This window comes from Mustela lutreola, chromosome 1, assembly GCF_030435805.1.
Source record: "Mustela lutreola isolate mMusLut2 chromosome 1, mMusLut2.pri, whole genome shotgun sequence".
NCBI lineage: Eukaryota > Metazoa > Chordata > Mammalia > Carnivora > Mustelidae > Mustela > Mustela lutreola.
The window spans coordinates 22,937,692-22,950,402 of record NC_081290.1 but is presented as its reverse complement, the minus strand read 5'-3'; the positions used below and the strand labels follow the sequence as shown (position 1 = coordinate 22,950,402).

General features: G+C 43.1%; 1 protein-coding gene across 2 annotated transcripts in view; it reads left to right on the top strand.

Annotated features, from left to right (window-relative positions):
• Positions 1-875: 875 nt before the first annotated feature.
• The window catches only part of SPMAP2L (sperm microtubule associated protein 2 like), a 58,352-nt gene continuing 46,516 nt past the window's right edge, over positions 876-12,711 (top strand). For both annotated transcript variants that reach the window (XM_059160603.1, XM_059160593.1), the window contains exon 1: positions 876-1,474. In XM_059160603.1, coding sequence (XP_059016586.1) covers positions 982-1,474 — 493 coding nt within the window. In that variant the 5' untranslated portion in view covers positions 876-981. The remainder of the gene's footprint in view (positions 1,475-12,711) is intronic.

Genomic DNA, 12,711 nt, shown 5'->3' with positions numbered 1-12,711 from the left:
TCTTGTACATCTGTCTGTATGTATGTACGTATGTATGTATTCTCACCATAGCACATACCACAATCTTATACTTAAATACAACGATAATTACAGGGTTTATGAAAAACAATGATTTATAGTGCACTTTAGTAGACAGGTTCCCAGTAACGAAACACAAGTTGTGGATGAACGTCTTATTCTTGTAATCCCGTATTTCTCTGTGACTGTGTGTAGAACTTCATGAGAAGAAAAGAAAACTTAAAAAATCTGAATTGAGGGGCGCCTGGGTGGCTCAGTGGGTCGAAGCCTCTGCCTTCACCTCAGGTCATGATCTCAGCGTCCTGGGATTGAGCCCCACATCCGGCTCTCTGATCAGTGGGGAGTCGGCCTCCTCCTCTCTCTGCCTGCCTCTCTGCCTCCTTGTGATCTCTGTCAGATAAAATCTTAAAAAAAAAAAAAAATCTGAATTTGAGATTTTTCCTGAATATTAAGTTTGGACCAGATGATATGTTGGTATCGCCCATCTCTCACACCCACATTATGACTGTTGTGCATTTATTAGAAACTGATGGCAGTCAATCTTAGTGATCCAGGGCCTTAGAATATTACTCCTGTCAGCACGGTTAAGAAACAAAGGCCTCTGGAGAACCGGTGCCACAGAACCTCTGAACCCAACAGGGACCTGCGGTGCCATAACTAGACCGGAAGCTGCTATGTTGTCCCCAAGGCCTGGGTAACGGGAAGCACTCCAGAGTCCTTGCCCTTAACCCAGGGAACAGCTGGGTCAGGAGCCTGCCTGGTCCTTTGCTCCGACCCGCGCCTAGAGCGGGACGCGTCCCCTTGGCAACCGGAGAAAGTGCGAGGAGGGCCCCTTACCGAGTCGCTGGGGTGGGGCGGGGGTGGGGCGGGGCGGGGCTCCTCCCGGCCCGCGGAAGACACAGAGCGCGCCTGCGCCGCCCCTCCACGATCAGCGCGGTGCGCAGCTGGAGCTCCTAAGCCCTGATGGAGAACGAGGAGTTTTTAGACTCCTCTGCCTTTCCGGATGGGCGTGGCGCGAGAAAAATATCCGCTCCCTCCGAAGCCCTTCGGAAGCCCTTAGTACTGAGGCTCCTGGAGGCGCACAAGCATGAGGGGCCTGAGGAGCCAGAGGAGTCTGAGGAACCTGAGGAGCCTGAAGAGGCCAGCAAGCAGAGCCTCCCAGACCAATGGGACGAGTTTGATGAGCCCGAGGAGACATCTGAACCCCACGCGCCCTATGAGCTCCACGAGCCCTATGAGCCCCACGAACCCTATGAGTTCCACGGAGCCTACGCGCCTCAAGCACCCCGCAAGCCCCGTAAGCTCCATGAGCCCCATAAACCCCAGGAGTCCCATGCTCCCCGAGAGCTCCACAGGCCCTACGAAGTCCAGTTGCTTCCCAGAGCTGCCGCCATGGTGATCTCCCCTTCTCTGGTGACCAGGTTCCCGCCGAAGGTTCCGCCATCTTCCCTGAGCGGTAGGTGTGGGGGCCCCTCCCGAGGCACCCCGCCACCCCGCCCTGTCGGGAACCGGAGTCCGAATGTGAATGCTTGCGTGCAAGAGCTCACTTTGAAGAAAGATGATTTTGGGGTCATTTACCTACTGCTTTGCAGTCATCTATCTTTGGACCTTATGGGACTCTGATGGGTAACTGAGGACTTTGGTAAATGAGAGAAACTGAATTTCTTCACTCTCTCCTCTCTCCCCCTGATGACCTCTTAGCTGTCCTTGATTATTCACTGTAACTTCTTTTTGAAGCTCTTCTTGATTCTTCCGTATAGTTAGTCATTGCATTTACTCTGGGTTGCCACTTTGAACATTATCTCTGTTACAGCACTTAAGATGCTCTTTCTCCCCAGTTAAAGGGAGGCATCCTTGAAGGGAGGATATTACATTATTAAAGTTGTAGGAACAAAATACTCATTGAGCAGGAATTCAAAGTGTACTTGCTAAATGTTTATGGTCCTCAACAAGTTCACAAGATACCTTAGGGGGCTAGTGAGTCTTGGGTATAAATATCCCTTGCTCTAACCACATTGGTTCACTTAGGACTTTTTATTGATGATCCCACCCTAAACAATTCTTTGTCCACATTGGGCTTCCAGTACCTCAGCTGACCACTTTTAATCTCATGTTTTCCTTGGCTCCTCTTTATCAGCCTCCATTTTGTGGTTTGACTGTTGACTCTGGCTACCCACCATATTTCTCCAAGCAAAACCCCAACCCTGGTTAAACCTAACCATCCACCTTCTGCCTACACCTGAGCAGCTGACTCTTACGCAACAAAATCCCACAATGATACCTTTTCTTTTACTTCGATTTCTTGACCACACATCTTAGTGGTTGCTTGGTACTTCCTAGCTAGCCCACTTTATTCATCTGGTAAATTCTCCTAATCTCTGAGAAGATAACTGTCCTCTTTACTCTCCTCCAAATGTTACACTTTCAACCCCCCAAAACAGCTAAAGACTGTCTCCTATTTTATTGAGGAAATAGAAACAGTCATGAGCTCTCATCTTTTCTTTTTTAAAAAAATTATTTATTTATATGACAGAGAGAGAGGACAAGCAGGGGGAACAGCAGAGGGAGAGGGAGTAGCAGGCACCCTACTGAGTGGGGAAACACATGCAGGGCTCGATCCCAGGACCCTGGGACCATGACCTGAGCTGAAGATAGACCCTTAACCAACTGAGCCACCCAGGCACCCCGAGCTCTCTTATTTTCTTACCCACTAATCTATTTCTTTACCCAAATCTACATCTATGTATTCTTTACCCAAATCTACATCTATGTATTCTTTTTACATATTTCAAAGAACAATTGTGCCTTTTTCTGTGAAAAGCAAAGTTCTCCATTCTGCTTTGGATTTTGCTTTTTGTCTCCTGAAGCATGATGATGTTCTTGCCATCATCCCCCTTCTCTCCTACAGATTTAATTTCTCCATTTCGAATGCATCAGTCCCATGAATGCTTACTTATACTCTATAAACATATTCTCAAGAACCTTTCATCTTGAAAAAACCCTTGATCCCATGTCTTCTTCAGACCCCTCCTCCTCCTACCATAGCCATCATTTTTCTGTTCTTTCATCACAGAACTTGTCCAAAAAGTTGTCTATACTCACTCCCATTTTCCCACTCCTTATTCTCTCCTCAACCCGCCTAGTTAGCTTTCTTTTTTCCCTCCACTCCACTGAAAATGCTCTGATTTACTGCCTTTTTCTCCACCACCAACCCTGTTACCATGCATGGAGATTTCAGTATCCATATGGATGATTCACTTGGCTTCTCAGTTCTTTGACCTCCTCACTTTGAATGATGGTGTCCTTCACCCCATCTTGGGCATCCACTTCTCTAGCCTTTGTAATGTCAATTGCTATGCTATTTCCAAAATTTCTATTTCAAGGGCTCTAATCTCTAACTCTGCCCTATCTTTCCAACTCACTCACTCCTCCTTGTACCCCTTCTGTCAATTCTGCAGGTTCAGGAGGACCTTTAACCTACTGATGCTATTAAACTTCAATTATGTATCACCACCTTTTGTCTACCGTCTCCCTTTACTCACTTGATAGTCCATGGTCCACTAATGGAATCACTCCCTTGCAAATATTCTTACCTCCCTTGCTTTTCCCTCTGTCATTCTTGCCCAGTTAATCCAGTTCTTGCCTGCACTTGAAAAGCAATGACAAGAGAAAAACAATTATGCTGATTTTATTTTTTTATTTTTAAATTGTTTTAAAGGTTTTATTCATTTATTTGACAGACACAGTGAGAGAGGGAACACAAGCAGGGGGAGTGAGAGAGGAAGCGGACTTCCCACAGAGCAGGGAGCCCAATGCAGGGCTTAATGTGTGGGGGTTAATCCCAGGAGTGGGGGTGGGGGATCAGGACCGGAAGGCAGACCTTTAACAACTGAGCCACCCAGGCGTCCTGCTGACTGATTTTAAATTAATGACTTTGAAATTCAAGTGGGCTCTCAATGCTGCTTGGCAAACATACTACGTTTCTCCTGTCAACTCATTTTCCAACATAGAATCTATCAAATTACAAGCATCTGTACCTATATAGTCTGCCTTTTCTCCTGTTAATGGTGGATGAACTGTCTTTATTGCTATGCCATTCTCTCAACCTGTGTGTTGGATCCCATCCTATCTAACTTTAAGCTCTTTGCTCCTAAAATGAGCATCATTTTATTTTCTCTGCTGGGTCATTCAGCACATGAACATGCAGCAGTAATTCCCATCTTAAAACCAAACACCCTCCCTTAATCCCGTGTGCCCCTTCATGTACCACTCCTGTTCTTCTGCTACTCCTTAGAGGAAATCCCTCAAAAACAGTTGTAATTATCTCCTTATCCTCACTTCTCATTCTCTTGAGAACCACTTTAACATTCATCTCCTCTAACTTGACTGAAGTTGCTCTTGTTGAGGTCATAATGACCTCTGCCTTGCCAAAATCAATGGTTAATTCTTCATCCTCATCTTACTCATTTGACACATTCACTCCCTCTTTCTTGGAAGTCCTTCTTTACTTGCCTTCATTGTCTTCCTACCTCATCAATTTTATCTGATTCGGTTTTCTTTGAGTCAGGAACTCCTCTTCCCAGCCTCTAGGTTGAAGTGAGAGATGGCTCGTTTTCTTAGATTCTTTAGAACTTTCCTTGTTCCCTAGGCAACGTCCTCACTTCCATGGTTTTAATTGTATGCTGGTAACTTCTCAAAATTTTCCCTTGAGTTCCAGAGTTTTCTAACCAGTTATCTATTCAATATCCCTACTTGAGTACTTAGTAGGCATGTAAAATTGAATGTGTCCTTAATTTTGAGCTATATCGTAACTGAACACTTATCAACATCTAAAACCTCATCATCTTTCTTTTTTTTAAAAGATTTTATTTATTTGACAGAGAGATCACAAATAGGCAGAGAGAGAGAGAGGGGAAGCAGATTTGCTGCTGAGCAGAGAGCCCGATGCAGGGCTCAATCCCAGGACCCTGAGATCATGACCTGGGCCGAAGGCAGAGGCTTAACCCACTGGGCCCTCCAGGCGCCCCTAAAGCTTCATCATCTTTATAAGCCACTATCATCTCTTGCTTGATCCACTACAGTAGCTTTCAGCTTGCTCTTGCTTCTACTCTTGCCCCATTCCCCTGCCCCACTCCAGTTTATTGTTCAAACGGTGGTCACGGGTCTTAGGACATAAATTAATTATATGCAACTCTCCTGCTCTCATCTGTCGAGAGTGGGTTCTCATCTCACATGGTTGGTAAGCTAAAGTCCTCAGCAACCCTGCAGTGCCCCACATGATCTGGCCCCCACCTGCCTCCCCATTCAAAAGTGCTACCATCTCTACTCTCCAACCATGTGGGCCTCCTTGCTCCCACCTCACAGTCATTTCATTTGACTTTTCTTCTGGCAGGACACCCATCCCTCAAGTATTTGTCTCCTTACGAAGATATACCAGATCACTCTGTCAAAAAGAACACTCTCTAGCCTGCTCCTTTTCTTTAAAGTACTTATTGACTGTACAATATTATGTGTCTGTTTGTTTACTGTTTAGCTCACAGAGGGCAAAAAACCTTTTCCACTGTTTCATCCTCAATGCCTCAAGCAGTGCCTGGAACAAGTTAGGACTTAGCAATTATTGTTAAATGAACGATTTCTTCATTCAGTCTCTTTGTCATCAAGTGCAATGGTTCCTTCTCTATCCTTAGGGTTGTTAAGAAAATTAATTGAGTTAATACATGTGAAGCATTTAGAGGCCGATTGTGGTACTGGTAGGTGCTTAGTAGATGTTAGCCATTATTAGTAGTGGTGTTAGTATTTTTATCTTATTTAACCTCTGGGCAGCATTTAATACAATTGACCACACCCTTCTTGACACATATACCTCTTAATCTTGACCTCTGTGACACAACAGTCCCTCAGTTTATCACCTACGTGACTGTTTGCTTTTTGGGCTCATTTGCTGAGCCCTCCCTATTTTCCTGAACTCTAAGGAGCGCCATTCTGACCCCTTTCCTTTTTTTTTTTTTTTTTCCACTTTTCCCTCCCTGGCTGTCATATGTACACTTAACGGCTTTAAATAGCATATCTATACTGCTGCCTCCTAAATTTACACATTCCAGCTCTACTCTCTTTCCTGAGTCCCACATTCATGTATTCAAACTGCCTACTGGACATCTCCATGGATATATCATAGGCATCACAAAAATAATATACTTTGAAATAGAAGTCTTGATTTTTCTCCCAGTCTTGTTCCTCCCTCACTCCTCCAACTGAATGCTTCCAGAAAATGGCAAATAGATTTCAGGGGAAATGCACAGAATCAGGGAGACTACTTGAGAAGCTCATCTAGAAATCCAGATGAGAAATGGCTATAATTGGGGTGAGGGTGTACCAATGGAAATGAATGAATTCAAGAAGTAGAAAAAGTAACAACTTGCATTGGAAGCATTTGATTTGAAGGTGAAGGAAGGGGAGTTAGGGAGCAATAGTGGATTTTGGGAGGCTTGATCAAACTGGATGCTATTTTAAAAAGTAAGGATGCCACCCTTACTATATAATCCTGCCTGTGGGCTTCCCATTGCTCTTAGGATAAACCAGACCTTTGCAGGAGTATCTAGAATTCCGTGGGCCCTCTGACCTCACTCCCTTCCATTCCTGCCTGCTTATTCTGCCCCAGTCATACTGGCTTCTTTTCTGTTCTATAAAAGGCCAATTCCATATTTGTCCCTGCTTCAGAATCTGTATTTGTGGTTTCCTCTCCCTAGATGGTTATTATTTTTCCAGAATTGTCTCATGATTATTTCCTATTCAGGTCCCAGTCCACATTTTTATTTTCTTTCTTCTTTTTAAATTATTTATTTATTTATTTATCTGTCTCTCTGTCTTCCAAGTTTTTATTTAAACTCCAGTTAGTTATGGGGTGCCTGGCTGGCTCAGTTGGTGGAGTGTGTGACTCTTGATCTCTGGGTTGTGGATTTGAGCCCCACGTTGGGTGACTCAGTTGGTTGGGCGACTGCCTTCGGCTCAGGTCATGATCCTGGAGTCCTGGGATTGAGTCCTACATTGGGCTCCCTGCTCAGCAGGGAGTCTGCTTCTCCCACTGACCTCTCTCCTCTCATGCTCTCTCTCTCTCTCAAATAAATAAATATATTTTTAAAAGATTTTATTTATTTGACAGATCACAAGTAGGCAGAGAAGCAGGCAGAGAGAGGGGGAAGCAGGCTCCCTGCTGAGCAGAGAGCCCGATGTGGGGCTCAATCCCAGGACCCTGGGATCATGACCTGAGCTGAAGGCAGAGGATTTAACCCACTGAGCCACCCAGGTGCCTCAATAAATAAAATCTTAAAAAAGTTTTTTTGTAAATCTTTAAAAAAAATAAATTCCAGTTAGTTAACAAAACAAACAGTGTAATATTAGTTTCAGGTGTAGAATTTAGTGACTCAGCACTTCCATACAATACTGGGAGCTCTTCACAAGTGCACTCATTAATCCCCATCACCTATTTCACCCATCCCCGACCCATCTCCCCTCTGGTAACCAGCAGTTTGTTCTCTAGAGTTAAGAGTCTGTTTTATGGTTTTCTTCTCTCTCCCCACCCCCCATGTTCATTTGTTTTGTTTCTCAAATTCCAAATATGAGTGAAATCATATGTTACTGGTCTTTCTCTGCCAGTTCACATTTTAAAAAGGTGGGAAAGCCTAGTCTTAGAGGGCCTTCCCTGTTCATGATGTCTGTAGAAACCCTCTCAGAAGTAGCTTCATGATGAGACTCTCAAAAGTTTTCAGACTCTGCTTTAGAAAATACTGTTTTTTTTTTTTTTTTTAAAGATTTTATTTATTTATTTATTTGACAGAGAGAGAGACACAGTGAGAGAGGGAACACAAGCAGGGTGAGTGGGAGAGGAAGAAGCAGGCTCCCTGCTGAGCAGGGAGCAGGATGTGGGGCTCAATCCCAGGACGCTGGGGTCATGACCTGGGCCGAAGGCAGACGCTTCACGACTGAGCCACCCAGGTGCCCCTAGAAAATACTACTTTAAAATTTCCTATCTTACCCATTTGTTTTTTAGATTTTAGAATTTCCTTGTTAAAAATCCCATCTTTACTGGGTGCCTGTGTGGCTCAGTTGGTTAAAAATCCTATCTTTACATTAATTCCCTCAGTAAAGCTTAATAAGTATCCAGCATATTTATACAATATTTATATAAAATCATGTAAATATTAGGAAATGTTTAGTCAGCATGTCACCTTGCTTCTGCTCAATAAGATTCCTTCCTCCAACAAACATTTGTTGCACATCTGCTAAGGCACTCTTTGTGCCCTGTGGGGCTGTAAAGATGACTGACACATGGCAGTTTGGTTGTGAATTTATTTTTAAAATGTGTATTATAGAATAGGGCCCATCATCTAACACCTGACTAGTGTATCATCACCTAATCTTCAGTGTCCCTCTTGAAATTTATAGGGTACTTACTATTATCAGGGTGCAGACACTGAGCCTTAGATGAGTAAGACAAGGATCCCATCCTTGAAGGACTGTCAGTGTGGTTGGGGAGGCTGAACACATCTGTAACAGTGACACATCCACATAGCATACAAAGTAAAGGAGATTGGAGTATCCCACAGCACAATCACTTAATTTCCTGAGTTGAATGGCAATACTAACCTCTACTTTTAATGGAGAAGAAAGACTTGGAAAAAAATAGGACCAAAGTATTCATTTAAGGTACTTACCTAAAATAGGCTGAAATAGAGATTAAATATTTACTCTCAAAGTATACAGAACTAAGGGTACTTCATTTGGGTTTTATTTATTTATTTATTTATTTAGGCTCCATGCCCAGTCTGGAGCCCAGTGTGGGGCTTGAACTCACAACTCTTAGATGAAGACCTGAACTTTGATCAAGAGTCAGATGTACTTAGTTGACTGAGCCACCCAGGCTCCCTTTAATTTGGATTTATAAGGGATTAGGGAAGTGATTTAAAAGAAAGAATCTCAGGCAAGTGTGGGAGTATGGAGGGAAATCATATTGAGTAAACTTTTAATTTAAAACTTTTTTGAAATTTGTAAGACATTTACATGATGGAAAAAACAAAACAATCTTAAAAGACTACAAGGAGGGGTGCCTGGGTGACTCAGTCCCTGAAGCAGCTGCCTTTGGCTCAGATCACGATCCCAGGGTTCTGGGATCAAGCCCTGCTTGATGGGAAGCCTGCTTCTCCCTCACCCACTCCCCCTGCTTGTGTTCCCTCTCTTGCTGTGTCTCTTTCTGTCAAATAAATAAATAAAATCTAAAAAAAAAAAAGGACTACAAGGAAATTCTGCTTTCCTACTCTGTCCTTCTGTCCCCTTTTACAAGTAGCCACTTTCATTCATTTCTATGCATCTTTATATAAATACAAGAAAATACTGTACAAGCTTATGTGTGTGTTCCTCCTTTCTTATCAAAGAGTAGCACAGGCTATCCTCTTCTTCACTTGACAGTATAACTTCCCAAATAACTACATAGGGAGTTTCCTCATTTTTTAAAAAAAATCCAGTGCTTCATATTTTATGGCACAGTTGTGCCACTACGAGTTTAACACCTCATTTGTTCCAGGATGTTGCTGTTATTACAAGCAATGTTGTAATAGATAAACGTGTACATGATGTAATTTAGTACACATCATACAGGTGTGCCTTTAGAATAAATTTCCAGAAGTGGGTTACTGGAGGGTAAACACACCTGGAAATTTTTTTTTTTAAAGATTTTATTTATTCATTTGAGAGAGAGAGAGAGCATGAACAGGGGAGAGAGGCAGAGGCAGAGGGGCAGGCTCCCCGCTGAGCAGGAGGCCCAATGTGGGGCTCAATCCCAGGGCCCTGGGATCATCACCCGAGCTGAATGCAGACCGTTAACCATCTGAGCCACCCAGATGCCCCACACTAGGAACTTGATTTAACAAAATGGCCTTCCATGGGAGTCGATGCATTTTGTATGTCCAATGAAAGTGGCAATGAAAGTGTCTGTTCTCTTATAGACTCACCGTTGTAGTGTGTGGTTGAACTTCTGACTTTTAAAAAATTTAATTGATAAAAAGCTAGTGTGTCAATTAAGTTTTAATTTACATTTATCTTACTATGTGGATAACATTAAGCATCCTTTTTGATACATATTTTTTCATGTCCTTTGCCTAATTCCCTTTTGACTTGCTAGGTATTTTTCTTCCTTACAAGGAGATTAGCTGTTTGTCTAGGATATGTATGACCTGGGTTTTTTGTTTTTTGTTTTTTGTTTTTCTGTTTGTTTGTTGGTCTCCTTGTTTTCACTTGCTTTTATTTCATTTTATTCTTCTACAAAAATGTTTTTATGGTAAAATTTGTCAATCATTTCTTTTATGGCTTCTGTTTGGAATCGTAATTAGAAAGGCTTTCTTCCCCTTCTAGGTTATGAAGGAATTTCCCATGTGTTTTCTTTTATAATCTTTTTTTCCTAAAAACATTTAAATCTTTGATCTGTTCAGAATTTATCCTGCTGTTTGGCGTGATTTATACATCCAGCTTTCTTAGCGACTACCCAGGTTGCCAGTGTTGTCTTCACGTAGATGAAATCGGGTAAAAAAGAACATGAAAAATAGATTTGAAATATGAGAAAAAGGTCACAAAAGTGTACATATGAGAAGAGGCCCAGCTTCATAGTTAGCTGGAGAATGTAATAGTTTGAGCTCTAGTTTGCGCAGAAGTCCCTGGTTTCTGTTGCTCTTGTCGTTTCACCAGATGGAAGAACTTGGCCTTTTTCTGCCTCTGCCTTCTCAACCTCAGTCTCCTATCTCTTGCCTGTGACCTTGAGCTAAGACAGTAGGGAGAGCACAGTGCCAGGGAGCGGTGCCTAGGAGAATAAACAGTAGTGATGGATCACATGGCTTATTACATCATATCGAAGAATATCCCACTGTCTGTTTACGTTGTCATACCCAGTGTGGAAGTGGACTGCTTCATGGCCAGTCTCTAGAACAATAGTGCACATAGAGCAAGCACAGATTTTACTTCATAAAGCCTTGAAAACTAACTAAAGTAGATCTTACTGAAGTATCTTACAGGTAAGTAACTGTACCATCGATCATAAAGTGAAACCTACTAAAAATGTTGAGACACCACTTTTCCCAAGTCCCAATCCTCATGACAGCTTATCTCCAAAAATACCTCTTCTATTTCTCTCAAGTTCCTGCTTGCCTCTCTCTCCCCTCTTCTGAGAGAGGCTTCCTGCCATTTCTTTGTAGGTCAGTGGTACCCCATTCAGTACAACCCAGGGCTCGAGGATGAACATCTCAAACATGGGCTCTTTAGGAGGCAGAGTGGAGGACCAAGTGGAGAACAGTTATACTTAGACATTTCATCCTTCTGTATCACAAAATGCTTTACTCTGCTTGCAATGGAACTCACAGCGGACAGTGCTTCATCATTGCCATCAGGGAAGAGCGGGTTTCATGAGGTTCTCTCCCAGCAGATGGCAGCCTTTTCCATCAAATGGCTTGGGTCATGGCATTTTTTAGCTGTAGGTGGCAACGTGAGTGGTGTAGTTTGTGTGATACAGAATAAAATACCGACATTTAAAGGGCATACTGCAGCCATAATGTTTTGATTATCTCTTAGAGGAGGCTGGTATTCATCATTTTGCTCCAAATCCTTCAGGGACTTCCTTCTGGTAGCATTTAAATAAAAGCCTGACTCCTGCAAGGCTCACTGGGCTCTGGCCCAACCACAAATCCTGCCACCCTCGCTTGCTCCCTTCCCTCCAGCCACCCTGACCAGCTATCTTCCTGTGTCTTTTGCTTGATTCCACCTCAGGACCTTTACACTTGCCATCTCCTCAGTCTGAAATGCTTTTCCTCTGTCTGATTAGAGGCAGGATTTGGTTTCAGCCTGTTTGATTCCAAAGTCAGTAGTCTTACCCATTAAACAATATTGTGGCAGAGCCTAAAATTGTCTGCTTTGAAAAATACCAGTGCCTATGTTCCATCTCCAAAGATTGTGGCCTAGGGTGTGACCTGGGCTCCACAATTTTTAAAAAATCCCAGAGTGGTTCTAATCTGCAGACAAATTTGGAAACCGTTGTAACAATGTTTTGCTTGGGACATTAGCCACCTGAGAACTATTCTGTCCCACCAATTGGTAAAATAACATCAAAAGTATTTCTAAAATAAAGAGTGCAAGCGGTGCCTGGGTGGCACAGTCTGTTCAGTGTCCGACTCTTGATTTTGGCTCAGGTCATGATCTCAGGGTCATGAGATTGAGCCCTTCATCAGGCTCTGCACTGGGTGTGAGCCTCTTGAGATTCTCTCTCTCCCTCTCTAAGCTCTGCTCCTCTCTTCCTCTGTTTAAAAAAAATAAAAAAGTAGGGCGCCTCGGTGGCTCAGTAGTTAAAGCCTCTGCCTTCGGCTCAGGTCATGATCTCAGGGTCCTGGGATCGAGTCCCGCATTGGGCTCTCTGCTCAGCAGGGAGCCTGCCTCCTCCTCCTGTCTCTCTCTGCCTGCCTCTCTGCCTACTTGTGATCTGTCTGTCAAATTAAAAAAAAAAAAAAAGGTGCAATCTCTGCCTATGGGAGAAATGTTAGTCATTCATATTATCAGTATTTGTAGAAGTGTTTTTAGGATTGATTCAGTGTTATAGTGACTCTCTGACCTGTGTATAGAAGCTGGGAACCAAGCTTGGTGAAACACTAAAAATCCACGGAA